At 41.0% G+C, this 19,218-nt stretch overlaps 1 protein-coding gene across 1 annotated transcript in view; it reads right to left on the bottom strand.

Annotated features, from left to right (window-relative positions):
- LOC109911043 (low-density lipoprotein receptor-related protein 1-like) overlaps window positions 1–19,218 on the bottom strand; it is a 1,753,343-nt gene that overhangs the window by 876,349 nt on the left and 857,776 nt on the right. Inside the window, exon 11 of the mRNA XM_048599379.1 lies at window positions 15,281–15,517. Coding sequence (XP_048455336.1) covers window positions 15,281–15,517 — 237 coding nt within the window. The remainder of the gene's footprint in view (window positions 1–15,280; window positions 15,518–19,218) is intronic.

The raw sequence follows: 19,218 nt of genomic DNA on the forward strand, positions 1-19,218 counted from the left end.
ACATGCAGGGTTACAGGGATAAGGTGGGTCCAAGTGATATGCTCTTTGGAAGGTTGAGGTGGACTTGATGGGCCAAATGGCCTGCTTCCACAATCTAGGGATTCTAAATTATGAATGGTTTTAGTGAGGTGAATGCAAAAAGAAATATACTATGGTGTCAGAGTTAAGATCGATGGACCATCACTTGTCACTAAAAGAGAAAATGAAGAGGTGAAGACAAATGTCCTTACGCTGAGCTATTACAGCATGAAATGCTTGTTAGAGGGAATAGTTAAAGTAGAGGCCATTGCATTGAATATGGTAAAAGTGGAAAACATTTGAGTTCAAAGAAGTTACAAACTTATTACTGAAAGTAGGATAGTAGAATTTGTTTTGCCTCATTCTAGCAAAGTACTGTCCGAAGCAAGATCTAAAAGCTTCAGTCTTCAAATAAACCTGTTGGACTATAACCTGGCGTTGTGTGATTTTTGATCTTGTCCACCCCAGTCCAACACTGGCACCTCCACATTCTGTGAAATGTTCATATACGTTTTAAAAATACTTATGAGCTTCTTGAATTCCAACACAAATTTTGCACCTGCTATTGCCATTTAACTTTTAAGTGGCTAAGTTCTTCTAAGTGTTCTCAACACCATCTGACAGCATCGTTTAAGGGCTGCTGCTATGCAATTTCCTGCTGGAACCCTGGCAAGATCACAGTGTCAGGTCCAATTGACCGCAAACCCACAGAGAACCTCCTGATGCTGCACTTCTCTAGCCACCACACTAAACATCTTAAAGAAACCATCCCCTACAGACAAGCCCTGTGTATACACAGGATCTGCTCAGATGAGAAGGAACGTGATGGACACCTAAAGATGCTGAAAAATGCCCTCATAAGAATGAGATACGATGCTCAACTCATCGATCACCAGTTTCGACGTGCCACAGTGAAAAACTGCAACGATCTCCTCAGAAGACAGACACAGGAAACGACCAATACAGTACCCTTCATCATCCTGTACTTCCCCAGAATGGAGAAACTACACCACGTTCATTACAGCTTTCAACATGTCATTGATGACAATGAAGATCCCGCCAAGATCATCCATTTATCTCCACTTCTTGCCTTCAAACAACTGTCAAGCCTTAAACAGATCATCGTTCACAGAAAACTACCCAGCCTTCAGGACAACATCGACCACAACACCACACAACCCTGCCACAGCAACCTCTGCAAGACACGTCAGATCATTGACATGGACACTACTATCATACGTGGGAACACCACCCACCACGTACACGGACAGATACACATGTGACTCGGCCAATGTTGTCTACTTCGTATGTTGAAGGCAAGGATGCCCCGAGGCATGGTATATTGGTGAGACACTATGACAATGGATGACCGGACACTGCACAACAATTGCCAAACAGGAATGTTTCCTCCCGGGGGGGAGCACTTCAGCGGTCAGGGACATTCAGCCTCTGGTCTTCAGGTAAGCATCCTCTAAGGGAGCTTTTGAGATATACAACAACGCAGAAACTGATAGCTAAGTTTCGTACCCATGAAGACGGCCTCAACCATGACCTTGGGTTCATGTCGCACTGCATGTAACCCCACCATACTGTTCTGTATCTGTAAAATCTTCCTTACTGTCCTGTTTTGATACCATCAACCTGATAACATCTTATGATCTCTCTACCTTAATTAGTTTGTACTAATTTTTACTAAGTTTTAGATTACTTGTTATTTTGGTTAGACCCTCAACATGTGACTCTTGTACCTATCATGTTATTCCAGTTATTTAGTTTATCTCCAGCATCACCTTATTTTTAGTTTTTGTAATTATCACCTTGCCTCATTTAATTGTATCATAGATCATCCCTTTACTTGCTATTCAGTTGTTGACTCTTTACTCATACCATCTGACACTTTTGATCACTTGCAGAGACATATTCTTCAGCCTGTTGGCACTCCACTCACACCAATTGGAAGTTCTTTTGATCTCACTGCCTATCAATTTTGTGCCTGTGTGCTTCACTTTACTCCACCTGACAAAGGAGTAGCACTCCGAAAGCTTGTGATTTCCATATAAACCTGCTGGACTAAAACCTGATATTGGGTGACTTCTGACTTTGTCTGCCCTAGTCCAACACCTGCACCTCCACATCAGGTCCAATTTGAACTAAGGTTTGGTGAAATTGGACTGGCTCGAATAACACCTCATGCTGGTTTAATATTTCTGTCTCTTCTGTAAGTAATTTCAGCCCCGTTCTACATAACAGTACCAAGTAAAACATCAAGTCATCTCAGCAGTCTGAACAGTATTTAATCTATCCTGCATGAAATAAACCCTTTAAATTGTATTACACCATTTGTGGTAAATGGAAATCGAAACTGGGACCTGGATTTTACAGATCAGAGTGACTCCAGAACTATTTATATATGGTGTACTCCATGGGAGTTTTGCCCTTATCCACACATGAAATTGTCATTGGCACAAGATACAGGTGATGACCTATGGTGAATCTACACCCCCCACACTGCCACTCTGGCTTCATTGAAGAGGTAGGCATCGACTAGCAACATGCCCACCCATCCCAGTTTTGCACAGTCAGCCATTTTCAACATGACACAATGTTCATGGCTCCTCAGAGGAATTGTAATGCATAATCTGGATTCAGGATCCTTTAGAAAGGGAAGTTCAAATGATCTTACCTCTTCTCTTTCCGAGTACCACCCTTTCATGCTGACTCATACCCCCAGCCACTCCCTTGGCCCATCATATCACGCATGTCAACTCAGTACCAACTCATGCCCCTGATAGGTTGAGAGTCCAGACTTATAAAAAGCATTACCCAACAGGGGCTCCATTTTGACAACTGAAATAAATTGTTGAATTTGGTTGATTGACACCTTGAAATGGTTACCAGAAGTTGATATTCGTCATTTCTTTAGTCAATGTTGCAATGTTGATTTGGAAGATATTAAGAGGTGTGAAATACTTGAAGCTTCTGTTATTGATAATTTCATGCTAGGTGTGATTCAAACTTTGTACAGGGTTGTAGGGACAGAAATATTTTGTTTCAAAAGAGGATTTGTAAATGGGTGAGTTTTCTCTCTCAGTAGTTCCACTTGCACCTTTGTTATGATATAGCTAACTAGTTATGCACATGCTGCATGTTGGGTGTATGGGCATTAAAGAGCATTGAGATGCCATGGGCAGTCTGAGGCATTGTGATGGTGAAGATGGTTGGGAGCATGAGTTGAGAGGGCAGTATAAGTGGCCATGGTGAGTTACTGTAGGGTACAAATTGGCCCTGAATTTGTATTGAAGGTATAAAGTTCAAAGGGAAGTTGGGTAGGCTTGCATATAAACTCTGAGGATGAGAAGTCATTTAATCAGTCTGCCTTAAAACTTTCTAGCTCCCAGTGGCCACTAACACTTCTCTTCTTCCATTTGTGAACCTGGCTCCATCTCACACCTGCCTCCCTGTGTAATCATTGCATCTTTTGGAGCATTTATTAACAATGTCAGGACAGATAAAAGCTCAAGAAATGAAAGCTGACTGCTTAACTTTCACTTCATTTCCTGTGATTAAATTTATGATAACATAGCTGCTCATTTCCTCCAGCCTTATATATCAATTCACTGAACATAAAGAGATCACAAGTGAGTTGTCATGTGCTTTTAGTCAACATGGTTTCCTCACCAGGGGGTGGAATCTTCCCAGTCCTTAAACAATATAGAAGATGGCTAGAAACATTTGGGAAAATCAGATGAGATATTCTCAAAGCCACATTTTTCAATCAATTCCCAGATTTCAAGATGTGACTCTTGCTTGTGAGTGATTAGAGGCTATTAACAGGGATTATTGTTCACTTTCATCCTCATTATTATTTAATCTTCTGTCATTGATAAGCACTATCCCATTCTCCCATTCATTGGATAGAACTTTGATGCCAAGAATTTCAAGTCCAAGTGGGTACTTGTTGACTCCAGCTTGCGACTTTCTCCTTCAGGCTTCCATCTTGGACACCCAGCATGAACAATGTCGGGGGGGGGGTGGGGGGGGTGTGTGTGGGGGGGGGGGGGGGGCACTGTGGCTCAGTGGTTAGCATTTTTCGATTCTAGCCTCAGGTGACTGTTTGTATGGAGTTTGCACATTCTCCCCGCGTCTGCGTGGTTTCCACTGGGTACTCCAGTTTCCTCCCACAGTCCAAAGATGTGCAGGTTAGGTGGATTGGACATGCTAAATTGCCCATAGTGTCCAGGAGTGTGTAAGTTAGGTGGGTTAGACATGGGAAAGGCAGGGTTACAGGGAAAGGGTAGGGTGCTTCTCAAAGGGACGGTGTGGACTTGTTGGGCTGAATGGCCTGTTTCCACATTGTAGGGATCCTATGATTCTGTGAGCTTAGGCACAGTCCAATGTTTGCAACTGCAGGTATCACCCAACTAATGCACTTGGGCAGCACGAAAGATGCTAGGTTCTGTATTTTCAATGTTATGGTTGTGGTTAGACAGATATTCCTACATACAGCTCATGAAAACATAATTACAAACATGAGAACTTATTTTCATTGAAGTGTCACTAGTGCCGCCTTTATGTCCTTTGTTTTCTTTACCTTCTTTCTTACACCATCCTCAATCTTAAGGGAGGGAGAAGCAGAGTGCAGGTCCAGCCAACTCTGGAATGTCCTGAATGGTGATTTCTGGGAGTACCTGTTTGTGGTTCCTCCTCTAGCTGAGTGCCTACTGGCTTTTTGTGAGGAAGTGGCACCTGGAGTGATGTCAAGGTCCCTTAACCCCCGTCACTTGCCGTTGTTGCTTACCAATGCTAGATTGATGGAGTGCATATATCCAGCAAGCTGTGAGATTGCAGGTCCTAGCTCTCTATGGAGGCCACCAATCCATTCATGGATGCAGCCAGACAATTGCACACCTGAAGCAGCAGGGTCCCAACCATGTTACTGCAGTACTGCAACCTTTCTATCAGGATGTACAGTGTCCCTGACAAGCTGTCTGCTGCTCTTGTGTCTGCTTGTGCATGTTGATGGGATCCTTGCCTGCACGGGGCTGAGTAGGTGTCTGGTCTCTGGTAGTCTTCCAAGGGCCAGTGAACTTAGACGTTTCTTCCTCAGGAAGCTACAGAGACTCAGTAGCGAAGTGCTCACCTGCAGGAGTTTTCAATTCTAATTCAGATAAAATCCACCAGGGTTTCAGTATCTGATCTGATACATTGTGCACAAGGCAGCCTTACTGGTGCATCATCTGAAGCATCTGTGCTCTCCTCCTCAGAGCTGGAGTGTTGTAGCACCATCCTCTAAACATGGAGATCATGAATATCTCGCTGGTACTTTCAAAACAGACAAAAGAGATGTGCCGGGATGAAAGGGTAGAAGTTCCCACACCAGCCTTGCTGATCATGACCCGATCCTCTTCTCATTGTGGGTGAGGAATAGAATGTTGGGAACTCCACCACCAGTTCGGCTTTTTTTGGACACATTGCCAGCTATTTTCTCCTGGAATTAGAGACAGGGAGGGATTGAGTGAGGCGTAAGTAGGTGGAACAGATGTTATTACTAGGGGAAAGATGATAAGTGTTCCAATTCAGTGTGTAGATATCACAAAGGAGATGCAGTGTTAATAGGATAGGTGGGTTGCATTGGATGAGACTGAGTAAAGGAAGATGTTGCCTGGTAGAGCAAAAGCCTTGATGGGAGGTATGTGCGGTAGTAGAGACAAAATGAGTGTGTGGAGGCAGAAATATAATCGTGATACTTACCCTGATGAAGTGGGAAAAGTCACCAATTTTCTTGTGCTGTTGCTGAGCATTTCTCCAGCAGATTGCTCAGCCCATTGTGTTTATGCCAGCTCTTCACTAAAGGACGTCAAAACTAATTTGGCTGGTCTGAATTCTTTCCTGTATCCTTCCCTATCAATTCTGTCTTCAACCATTTCTTAAAGCAAAGCATCCAGTGTTCTACAATTCTTTGAGTAGAAGCAGTCAGGCTAGTCTTTCATGCTTAAAGTACAGTGGGTTTTTTTTCACTTTTCAATCTAAAGTCTAAATGATTACATTTATTCATCTCATTTTGCCCAATTTCCATTAAGTGCCACTTTTGCCATTTTTGCCTTTTTTCTCTGTCTAGTGTACATCTCTATTTGCAAATCATAATTCTCTGTTCTGTCGGCAAACTCTTCCTAACTAGGCCTTGAATAAATATTAAAAAGGTTAATGGCCGAGTCTCACTGGCAGATGTTCATCCACCAATAAATAATACTCCAAGAATATTCCATGACAGTTCCTTTCAAGGGTTTTAATAGAAACATTTAAATCAATTTAAGTACCAATCTGGAAGGTATTTAGCGCAATAATTATAAAAAAATTATGGTTGATAGTGTTCTTAAAAGGACCTGTCCATATTAAATCAATGTAGGATGTAATGAATCACTTCAGTCATTCACTATTTCTTCCTTTTCATAGAATCATAGAATCCTTACAGTGTGGAAGTAGCCATTCGGCCATTGAGCATCACAGTGACTCTCCAAAGAGCATCACACCCAGACCCAAACCGCTACCCTAACCCTGTAACCCTGCATTTCCTGTGGCTAATCCATCTAATCTGCACATCCTTTGGACAGGGGGAGGAAACTGGAGCAAACCCACACAGACACAGGGAGAATGTGCAAACTCCACACAGACAGTCACCCGATGGTGAAATCAAACCTGGGTGCCTGGTGCTGTGAGGCAGCAGCATTAACCACTGAGCCACAGTGTTGGCCCTTTTGTTTGCTCGCTTCTTGTGCTACATGCAGGCAAAGTGTCACTTGTTTTTTTTAATTAATTTGTTGACACTCAATTCCAGATAGAATATATAAAATTATGGTTGGGATGGACTGGCCATATCTCTGATCCTATGACGTTCCTCTTTTATGGCTGCAAGTCTCCTTTTGGATTTTTTGAGTATAATTTTATTACATATCACATAATCCCTACAGTGTGGGAACAGGCCCTTTGGCCCAATATGTCCACATTGACCCTCAGAGCATCCCACCCAGACCCATCCCTCATGACCCACTTAATCCACACATCCCTGAATGCTATGGGCAATTTAGCATGGCCAATCAATCTAGCCTGCACATGTTTTGGACTGTGGGAGGAAACCAGAGCACCCGAAGGAAACCCACGCAGACACAAGGAGAATGTGCAAACTCCACACAGACAGTCGCTCGAGGCTGGAATCAAAACCAGGTCCCTGGCATTGTGAGGCAGCAGTGCTAACCACTGAGCCACCATGCTGCCCTGAACCTTATCAATAAAATTACAGATAGGAAATGAAGAGGTTAAAGTGAAGTTTCCTCAAAATAAAATGCAATAAATGATACTATGGGTTAATGAATCATTAAAAATTAACAAGAGAATGGAAAGAGAAGTGGAAAAGGAATTAAGAAAGGCAGTATACATGATGGGGTGAGCAGAACTATGCAATTCTGTTTCCTTATTATTTATTTAGTGATGCCTCTTTTTTAATGTTTCTTTTGCAGCAGTTTTCAAATTACGAAGCGTGAGATAAAGCACAAGCTTGAATTTATATTGCACATTTTATAGCCTCAGCATGGCCAAAATTGTCTTACAAGCTCAGTATTTTTGAAGTGTAGTCACTGCTACAATATTGGAAAACACAGCAGTCATTTTTATCCACAGCAAACACAAATTACAATGAGGTAAATGATCAGGTAATCCCTTTCACTGCAGCTGGCTTAGAGAGTTAAAAGTAACCTTGATGAATAGATAGTAGTCTGACCACTGTTTTCACATCTTTTTTCAGTGTCATTCATTAAAATATGATCAATACCACAAGAATTATGAATCTTGAGGAACATGCTTAAATTTATAGTGCATATATAGTTTTAAGGTGCATTACATAATCATAAACACATTTGTTATTTTATTTCAGGCGTATCTTGCATTGGGGTTGATGAAAATTGCAGGATTCTTGGTTCTCAGCAAACATAAACCTTTATTCGAAGATGATAGGTCTTATAATTGTATATAGCGAGACTCAGCTTCTGACATGATATTGATAGATAGAACCATCTATTATGTGGTTCATGGTGAGCATGCAGCAGGAACCAAAGGCCTGAGTCTAACCATGGCTGGGACTTAGTCCTGAGCAGCATGTTTCCAGCTAATTAATATGCCAAACACATCAAGATGCAGCTTGACAATTCCAAGGGAATGGAATTGGGTTGAGATGCTTCCCTCCCAGCAGTGACCCTCAGATAGATCCAGGGAGGTGAAAGAGTTAATCATAAAGGAGGGAGGAAATGCCAGAAGGGAAGGTCATATGATCAGGAGGGAAGGCAGAGAATGGGTGATCAAGAGGGAGGGTGATCAGAACTGCTGTGAGGGAAACCTTTCCCAAAAAAATTACTTTGTGAGCACTGGTAAAGGCATTATTTGCATGGCATCCTGAATGTACAATTTCCACATTGGTTGCAGTCAGATACCCAATTTCATGAAGAAGTTTTCAAATAGGATTAAACTTTTGATTTACATACTCAAAGGATGAGTAAATGTTTCAGGTATGGAGCATGGAAACCTCCAGCCTACAGGCTCCTAAGTGTACTCTATGATCGGCAGCCAGTGTGTCTGCATGTTCAGTACATAATATTTAGTCACATCTGCCCATCATAGAAGACACTTAGGTGCCCAGTTTAAGTTTGTGTGTTCAGCATGGCATCAACAAATTTTGAGGTGTCCATGTCTCATTATCAGTACCAAGTAACAGGCAATAGATTTATTATCTTTGAGTGCTTCAGAAAATCACTAAACCAATTACAGTCATCATGATTATTTGAGACACAGGGGTTCTCTCTAAATGAGCTTGTACAAGATTATCCCAAAAGGACATCATGAAGAACTTACCTGCCAGTATAGACCCCTTCTTATCCAATGCTAGCCCAATTGTCCCAATGGTTGGAATTCCATGGCAATATAAGAATATCCTGGAACAGACCACCACTCTTGGTTGTGGCACCACCATTGAACCCTAGCTATGCTCACAGCCAAATATTGGCAGTCTGGAGTAGTCCTTCACCATCAACATAGTGAGACAATAACTAGAAACGTTCACTTCTCACAGCTCAAAGGCAGCACAACGAGGCACCTCCTTGAACATTGAACTGCTCATTGCTACCGCAGTTACTGTTTAAGCACTAGGCCGCAAAACCCATTGGTCTTTAGGCACATTTTATCTTGTAGCCCCTCCAATTCCATGTAAAGCATTTCCCAATGCCTATTGTAGCCAAGCTTATCATCATCAAATGCAGGGCCATCATATGCAGGGAAGCTTTCAAAAGATTTTAACATTCACTTTTATTTCCAAACAGCAAATGCATGCGGAAGCTGCATTTTGCTCCTGGTATATAACAAACTACTTACATGTTACACAACAAGTATTTTTAATTCAATGAGTAATCACCACACTCAGCTCACATCTAATGGAATCAAGTGTCAATGCAGCAACACTTTGTCATACGCAAGGTGATGTCTCTTCTGCCAAATTCCTCACACTCCCCTTCAAAATGCTGCTCCTACTTTCCCAGTTCCTCAATATCCATCACATATCCTTGTTGCCTGCTCCAGTTAGGTAGCACAGGATGCACTAGTGTTATTGGGCACACTCTGTTGGAAGTATACCACAGGGCAACACCCAGACTCATTCAAGGAGTAGAGCCTCATTTCCAGGAGGTCTACTGTCTGCTCCACCATTGCCTTATTTGAAGAATGGGCTATATTTCATCTGTACTCTCCCTCAGTCGGAGGTTTCTTAAGAGACTAATCCATCCATAGTTCTCATATTTTTTTTGCAGCTGGTTGCTAAGAACACCACATTAACATTTAGTATTTGGAAAGGCAAGGATTGGTTAGGAATAGTCAACATGGCTTTGTGAGTAGGAAATCGTGTCTCACTAACTTGATTGAGATTTTTCATGAAGAGGATTGATGAAGGCAAGAGTGGTTGATGTGACGTGACAAGATGGGCTTCAGTAAGGCGTCAGACAAAACTAGAATGCTTAACAAGGTTGGATCACATGGATTACAGGGTAAACTAGCTATTTGGATACAGAACTGGATACAGGAGTGACAGATGAAGTTTAATTTAGAGAAATGTGATGTGCTGCATTTTGGAAAAGCAAATCAGGACAAGACTTATACACTTAATGGTAAAGTCCTGGGGAGCGTTTCCAATTAAAGAGACCTTGGGGTGCAGGTTCATAGTTCCTTGAAAGTGGATTTGCAGTTGGACAGGATGGAGAAGAAGGCATTTGGTATGCTTGCCTTTATTGGTCAGTGCATTGAGTATAGGAGTTGGGAGATCATGTTGGAACATAGAACAGTACAGCACAGTACAGGCCCTTCGGCCCACGATGTTGTGCTGAACTTTTACTCTAATCCTAAGGTCCATCTAACCTCCACCCCTACCTTATACTATCATCCATATGCCTATCTAATAGTCGCTTAAATTCCCCTAATGAGGCCGACTCCACTACCTGCTCCGGCAATGCATTCCACGCCCCGACCACTCTCTGAGTAAAGAACCTACCTCTGATGTCTCCCCTATATCTACCGCCACTCACTTTAAAACTATGCCCACTCGTAATAGCTACCTCCACCCTAGGAAAAAGTCTCTGGCTGTCTACTCTATCTATACCTCTGATCATTTTGTACATCTCTATCAAGTCACCTCTCATCCTTCGTCGTTCTAAAGAGAAAAGCCCTAGCTCTCTCAATCTTTCCTCGTAAGACCTTCCCTCCATTCCAGGCAACATCCTGGTAAATCTCCTCTGCACCTTTTCCAACGCTTCCACATCTTTCCTGTAATGAGGTGACCAGAACTGGACACAATACTCCAGATGTGGCCGAACCAGGCTTTGTATAGCTGGAGCATAACTTCATGGTTCTTGAACTCAATCCCTCTGTTAATGAAAGCTAATACACCATACGCCTTCTTAACAACTCTATCCACCTGGGTGGCAGCTCTCAGGGAACTGTGAACATGAACCCCAAAATCCCTCTGCTCCTCCACACTGCCAAGAATCTTTCCGTTAACCCTGTATTCTGCTTTCAAGTTTGTCTTCCAAAATGAATCACCTCACAATTTTCAGGGTTAAATTCCATCTGCCACTTCTCAGCCCAGCTCTGCATTCTATCAATGTCCCTTTGTAACCTAGAACAGCCCTCCGCACTGTCCATAACGTGACCCACCTTCGTATTGTCCGCAAACTTGCTAATCCACCCTTCCACTTCTTCATCCAAATCATTTACAAAAATCACAAATAGAAGAGGACCCAGAACAGATACTTGTGATACACCACTCATAACTGAGCACCATGTTGAATATTTTCCGTCCACTACCACCCTTTGTCTTCTAAGGGTCAGCCAATTCTGAATCCAATCTGCCACATTTCCCTCTATCCCATGCCTCCTTACCTTCTGCATGAGCCTACCATGGGGAACCTTACTTAAATCCATGTATACCACATCCACTACTCTACCTTCATCCACATGTTTGGTCACCTCTTCAAAGAATTCAATAAGGTTTGTGAGGCATGATCTACCCCTCACAAATCCATGCTGACTATCATGAATCAAACTGTACCTTTCCAAGTGATCATAAATCCTGTCTCTCAGAGCCCTTTCCAATAATTTGCCCACCACTGACGTAAGACTAACTGGCCTGTAATTTCAGGGGTTATCCCTGTTCCCTTTTTTGAACAAGGGAATGACTTTTGCCTCTTTCCAATCTTCCGGCACTATACCCGTGGACAGTGAGGACGAAAAGATCATCACCAAAGGCCCTGCGATCTCGTCCCTCGCTTCCCATAGAATCCTTGGATAAATCCCATCAGGCCCGGGGGACTTATCTATCTTCAACTTCCTCAGAATTCCTAGCACATCATCTTTACTAACATCAACCTCCTATAGCCTACTTGCCTGTTTCACAACGTCCTCCTCTATAACTAGGTCCCTCTCAGTTGTGAATACTGAAGAAAAGTATTCATTAAGGACCTCTCCTATCTCTTTAGGCTCTGTGCACAAATTCCCTTTACAATCCTTGATCGGCCCTACCCTTTCTCTGGTCATTCTCTTGTTCTACACATACGTGTAAAAAGCCTCGGAGTTTTCCTTGATCCTTTCTGCCAAGGTTTTCTCATGCCCCCTTATAGCTCTCCTAAGCCCTTTCTTCAGCTCCTTCCTGGCTTACTTGTATCCCTCTAGAGCCTTTTCCGTTCCTCTTTTCCTAAACCTTACATATGCCTCCTTCTTCCTCTTAACCAGTCGTTCAACCTCTCTCGAGAACCATGGCTCCCTCACTCGACCGCATTTTCCCTGCCTGCTAGGGACAAACATATCGAGCACATGCAGTATGCATTCCTTAAACAATCTCCACATTTCTGTGGAGCCCTTCCCTGACAGCATCTGTTCCCAATTTATGTTACCCAGTTCTTGCCTAACTGAATTGTAATTACCCTTCCCCCAATTGTAAACTTTACCCTGCCGTATGTACCTATCCTTATCCATGACTATCGTGAAAGAAACAGAGTTATGATCGCTACCGTCAAAATGCTCTCCTACCAACAGGTCTAACACTTGGCCCGGTTCGTTGCCAAGCACCAAATCCAAAGTGGCCTCTCCTCGTGTTGGTCTATCTACATACTGTGTCAGGAATCCTTCCTGAGCGCACTGGACAAAATCCGCTCCATCTAAACTATTACAACTAAAATGTTTCCAATCAATAATTGGAAAGTTGAAGTCACCCATGACTACAACCCTGTGACTTCTGCACCTTTCCAGTATCTGCCTCCCAATCCGCTCCTCTACTTCTCTGCAACTATTAGGGGGTCTGTAAAAAAACCCCAACAAAGTGACTGCTCCTTTCTTGTTCCTGACATCAACCCAAACTGCTCCTCCACACTGCCAAGAATCTTTCCGTTAACCCTGTATTCTGCTTTCAAGTTTGTCCTTCCAAAATGAATCACCTCACAATTTTCAGGGTTAAATTCCATCTGTAATTTAACAGTAGACATATCATTCTCGAACTGCCTTTCAGTAGCTGCTATACTCGCCCTGACTAGCAATGCCAACCCCCCACCTCTTTTTCCACCCTCCCTATTTCTTTTAAAGCATCTAAATCTTGGAACTTCCAACAACCATCCCTCTCCCTGAGTTACCCAAGTTTCTGTAATGGCCACAACATCATAGTTCCGAGTACCGACCCATGCTCTCAGTTCATCCGCTTTATTTCTGATACTTCTGGCATTGAAGTATACACACCTCAAACCATCTCAGTGTCCGCAATTACACTCCATCGACCGCATTTCTTTATAAACCACCTCACTCCCATTTTGCGGCTGTACAGGAGATTGGTTAGGCCACATTTGGAATACTGTGTTCACTTCTGGTCCCCCTGCTATAGGAAGGATGTGGTGAAACTTGAAAGGGTTCAGAAAAGATTCACAAGGATGTTGTCAGGGTTGAAGGGTTTGAGCTATAGGGAGAGGCTGAATAGACTGGGGCTATTTTCCCTGGAGCGTCAGAGGCTGAGGGGTGACTTTCTAGAAGTTTATAAAATCATGAGGGGCATGGATAGGGTAAATAGATAAGGTTTTTTCCCCAAGATAGGGCACTCCAGAATCTTAGGGTATAGGTTTAAGGTGAGAGGGAAACATTTAAAAGGGATTTAAGGGGCAACTTTTTCACACAGAGGGTGGTACATGTATGGAATCAGTTGCCAGAGGAAGTAGTGGAGGCTGGTACAATTACAACATTTAAAAAGCATCTGGATGGGTACATGAATAGGAAGGATTTAGAGGAATATGGGCCAAATGCTGTCAAATGGGACAAATTAATTTAGGATATCTAGTCGGCACAAACGAGTTGGACCATACGGTCTGTTTCCATGCTGTACATCTCTATGACTCCATGACTCTAATACATTAAAATATCACATGGTATTTTTGTGATTCAAACATATTTTAGCACAATATATTTTTGATTCAGGGTTTTGAACCAGTGGAACGTGAGTTTGATTTGTGTCCATGATGGAAATAAATAATTTATATAATTATTTAAAATATTATATATTAATATTATATATTAATTATATTTATAGAAATATATTAATGTTATATATTAACTTTATTTTATATAATTAAATAGTTTGGAAGTATTTCTGTAGTCATGATGACTGTTTTTTAGAAAAACAGTGAACGAGAGGCTAATGGTAATTTGTTTGCATTGAGAAAGTTTTATAGGCACAGATTAATTGGTACAGTGCATTAGGGTAACACTCATATTACTGAAAACATTTTTAATTTCAGATAGACAGGTTTGCAGAGGTCTTGGGCTAAAGCTGGATGTGTAAAACAATTGTTTCTTTTGAAGGGAGATAATTTGGAACTGTTAAGAAATAGGTTACTCCAGTAAGGAATTTAGCTTTAGACTTCCAGACCAGACGTGTTTGTTTAAGAATCTGAAAGGATTATTTGAAGCTGAGAAAGTCTAAGTTCAGATGTATGAAGGGTCAGGAAGAAGCTATCTGATTCTTGAGACTAGGAATTGAAGCTTCAGTGAATACATTCTCTGTAGATGTGACCTATTCTATTCTATTCTATGTTTTGAAAGATTTAATGTTTGTGTTATAAGTAAATAGCTTTCATGATTCTGCTTTGATTTTCATTTCTTGTAAATAAACAACTGTGCTATTGTTAAAACCAAATCTGCAGCTTTGCTGCTTATGCTTGAGTGCAAGATCACATGGTTAATACCAAAATAAAAGCATGACATGAACTATCAGGCCAAACGTCAGATCTGAATTGCGATTTGACTTGTCCAGGAATAATTCATTTGAAATCATTACATTGTTAAGTTCAACTTCACAGAGTTAAACCACTATTTATTTATTAAATAATAAAGTTTTGGAATTTTGTCTGTATTCCTTACTGAGATGTTTCTATGTTTTGAAGAGATTGTTCAGAGAAAAAGTTCACTTGATGGCTAAGACAATCTCTTTTAACGCAAAAAGAATAGAGTAGTTAAAATTCTGTCATTCACGATAGCTCCAAGCACATGCTTGGCCTAATAGAATGGAAAATGCTGTTTGTTAGTCTACACTATATGAAAAAGAATTTGCAAGTATTGTAGAAAACTTGATGTATAGCATATACCAATGGAGATCTAAATGTCTCATCATAGACAAGCACCATGAGGATTTCAATTTACTTACCATCTTTTAGGATTGTCTCTCGCCCTGTGCCATCGATTTTCTGTCGTCCAATTAAGAAGCTGGTTGTGTCAGCAAAGTAGATATAATTTGTTTCTGCATGGAAATCAAGAGCTCGTGGATTGACAAGGTTTTCTACTTGTATCATATATTCATCAACTGCTTTTGTATTCATATCCATTCCTCGAATTATTCCCGGACGTCCTTTTCCGTAAAACAGGAACAGTTCGTTCTTTGGTTCTGCAATGCAATGATTAAGAAATGACAAGGTGCAATTTTATCTTTCTCTGATTATAACTGCAATGTTAACAACAGCATTTAGTGACGGAAATCAGTTAGCTTTCTCTTTAATGATGTGAATGAAATCCAAAAATATATGTAAGCAATCAAAAATAGGTATAAACTGTGAAGCTCCGTTTAATTATACTGCAATCACCAAAACAACTAGCTCTTTCTTGGGAGCTGTTTAGGCTTTTTGTTTGTATTCTTCAGGTATCTTTCAGCTAACTTTAATATGGTTAATAATGTCAGCGATAATTAATATAAGTCACATTTTTCCCTCAGGATTTCTTGTTGTACAGAAGCATATACTTCTATTTACAAATTTCTACAACAAAGGGTTAAACACTTGAAATTTGAATTCCATCATGAATTAATACCTAAGACTTTCATGGACTGAAATGGTTTTAAAACTGGAAAACAAATACTGACTTAAATTGATTACAAGGCATTACCTGACCTACACAAGTTGGCAAAGTTTTTAATGACGCCGAAGGCAGATGAGACAAGTGGGAACCTGAACTGAAATTAACATTTTTCTCCAAAGTCAATTAAGCCAGTCAACACTTTCACACGCCTACCCATCTCTCCTCTACATTCTGTAACAAAAACAGAAATTGCTGGAAAACCTCAGCAGGTCTTGCAGCATCTGTGGAGCGAAAACAGAGTTGATATTTTCTGTCCAGTGTACTTCCTTCAGAACTACATTCTGTTCCTGTTTTACATTCTCCCCTTAAACATACTGTAACAGTGTTAGGGGTGAAGCCTCACCTGGCCAACAAACCTCCCCAAGCAAGTCAGCCATGTGCCACATTGGTTGATGCGAGCAAATCTGACCAGTGGAGGCAAGCAAGGTTGAACTCAAAAAGGAGATCAACTTAAAAGGCCATCTTTTGGGGTTGTGCCTTTTTTTTCATCCGAAGCTTCGGTGAGATCGGTCAGATGTGTACATTCTCTGAGTTGTAATGAAGGATCAGCAACCTGATAGTGAATGAGCTGCTGAATGTTATAGCTCCCTTTGTATTCTAAGTATCAACCCAAATAGATCTGTGAGTAGCCTGGTTTCCTCCCACAGTCCAAAGTTTTGCAGGCTAGGTGGATTGGCCATTCTAAACTGCCCATGGTGTTCAGGGATGTGTATAGGGGAATGGGTCTGGGTGGGATGCTCTGTGGGTCAGTGTGGATTTGTCGGGTCAAAGGACTCGTTTCCACACTGTAGGGATTCTATGATCTATGAAATATAGTGGCAGTCATGCTTATTTGGTTGCTGCAATGAAGTGATGGACATTGATTACACACGAGGCATCAGATGGAGATGTCTGGCACCCAACTTGCTGTGCAACAGTCCTTTTTAGTGGCAACCTTAAAATGCTAACTCAGACTCAAAGGAGCATGAAGCATGGAGTGAACCATAGACTGAAAAAGATCATTCACTTCTTGTGGCAGTGGAGAAAAGTTTTTTGACAAGCCCACAGGTGCTGACCTCTATCCAGGTTGATTTTGGCAGTTATTATGGCATCTTTTTCTTAAGAAAAACATTTAGGGAGACATCATTAAAATGTGTTGCTTCTTTAACCCATACATGCATATGTAATGACCTGAGAAGAATCATGTTGGAAAGCTACACAGCCCACAAAAACACGGCCCTTCCATTTTTCTGCATCCACACTTAAACAAAGAAAAGGACTCAATCCTTCCCATGGTTTCGATTTAAATCTTACAATTTAAGGACACCTAAAGGACTCTCAACTGTATATTTTTTAAAAAAATCTTCATTTAGTTGTGGACACTATTCCGTGTGCATCTAACTTAACAGGTTATAAAATCACTCTTTCTTTCACTCTTGTGAAAACTTGTGATTGGCTCCTTACTGCCTTACTTAGTAAAAATCAGTCAACAACATTTAATTCGATTGAAGTCTAGCCTCATGCTATAAAAGAACTTAAACTTTTTTTGTGGCCAAACAAGAAGGTTGAAACAAAAGGGGCCAATTCAACCCTTCTCACCAGATTGTAACACTCTCCACAAGTGCTGGGTGACCTGTTGAGTATTTTCAGTATTGACTGTTTTGCTCTGAGATTTCAATACACAGTATTTTGCTTTTGTTACTCTTACTTACGTTCTGTTATTAAGCTATGCTTAAAAGTTATTTACTTAGCCCCGCAGGAATATATGAAAAGGAATAAACAGTTTTGGTCCTCTATCTACTCGATCATTCAGTAAGATCATGGCTGATCTGGCAATTGTTTAAGCTTCACTTTGCTTTCTGTACCACAACATTTGACTCTACCTTCTACCAAAGGTTTAATCAACTTAACATTGCATAAATTTTTTTGGCCTATGTGACTGTCACTTCGTTCTGAGTCAGAGAATACCACACCTTTTTGAGAGAAAAACATTCGATGCATCTTATCTTTAAAGGGAGTCATGTTATTCCAAACCACATTCTCCATTTTGGCCTCACTGACAAGAGGAAACATTCTCTCAATATCTGCCCGATCCAAGCCCATCAAGTTCTTACATTTTTCCATAAGACACAGGAACAGACCATTCAGCCCATCAACTCCACTTCACCACTCAATAATCTGATTGCCGATCTGATAAACCTCAACTCCAGTATCCTTGCCTTTTCCTGAAAGCAGTAGATTCCCTTACCAACTAAAAATCTATCTGAAACGTTAATATACTTCAGGACTTGGCTTCTATAGCCCTCTGTGGTAGAGAATTTCACAGATGAATGACCCTCTCAGAACAGAAATTCCTCCTTATCTCTGTTCTAATTGGTTGACACCTTCCTCTGAGATTATGCACTCTGGTTTTACATTTTCACACAATAAGTTTTGATAAGATTACCTCTCATTTTGATAAGTGCCATGATTATGGCCAAACATGTTCGACATTTCTTCATGTGATAAGCCCTGCATCCTTTGAATGGGTCAAGTGAACCTGCTTTTTTGAACTGCTCCAGTAAAATAACATCTTTTTCAAATAAGTAGACCAAGTATGTACACAGTACTCCAAACGTGGCCTCACCAATGCCTTACATTGTTGCAGTAAAATGCCCTGACATTACATTCCATTCCATTTGTCTTCCTAATCACTTGGATATTAACTTTCTGTGATTCATGTACCAGGTCCCCCAGATCCCTCTCTCCAACTAAATCCTGCAATCTCTCCATTATATTGCATTGTTATTGTATTTTCTCACACAAGAAGTATCAAAATTTCTTCAATTAAAAAATAGATTATTTGGAGTTTGACTGGAGGCTTGAAATGTATGGATGCATGGCACCAATTTTCTGCCCTGGGGAGTTACATTCTAAATTGTATTAATTACCAAGGAATATTACAACATCAAAGTGGCTTCTTTCATGGGGCAAGAATGAACAGTGATTTTTGATTTTTGATCTTATTGTCATGTGTACCGAAATACAGTGAATAGCTTTGTTTACAAGCAATACAGGCAGATCACAACAAGCAAAGGATGTACGGATCAAAAAAGAGTTAGAGGCATACATGTTACATTGCAGGTTCCATTGTTTGAGGCTACAGTGCATTCAACAGTCTGATAATGGCTGGAAAGAAGCTGTTCCTGAACTTGCTTGAGATTAACTACTGAATTCAACAGCACAAAGAACATTACTGTCAAAGATATTAGTGCT

This window comes from Rhincodon typus, chromosome 7 (genome assembly GCF_021869965.1).
Source record: "Rhincodon typus isolate 14 chromosome 7, sRhiTyp1.1, whole genome shotgun sequence".
In the NCBI taxonomy this organism is placed as follows: Eukaryota; Metazoa; Chordata; class Chondrichthyes; order Orectolobiformes; family Rhincodontidae; genus Rhincodon; species Rhincodon typus.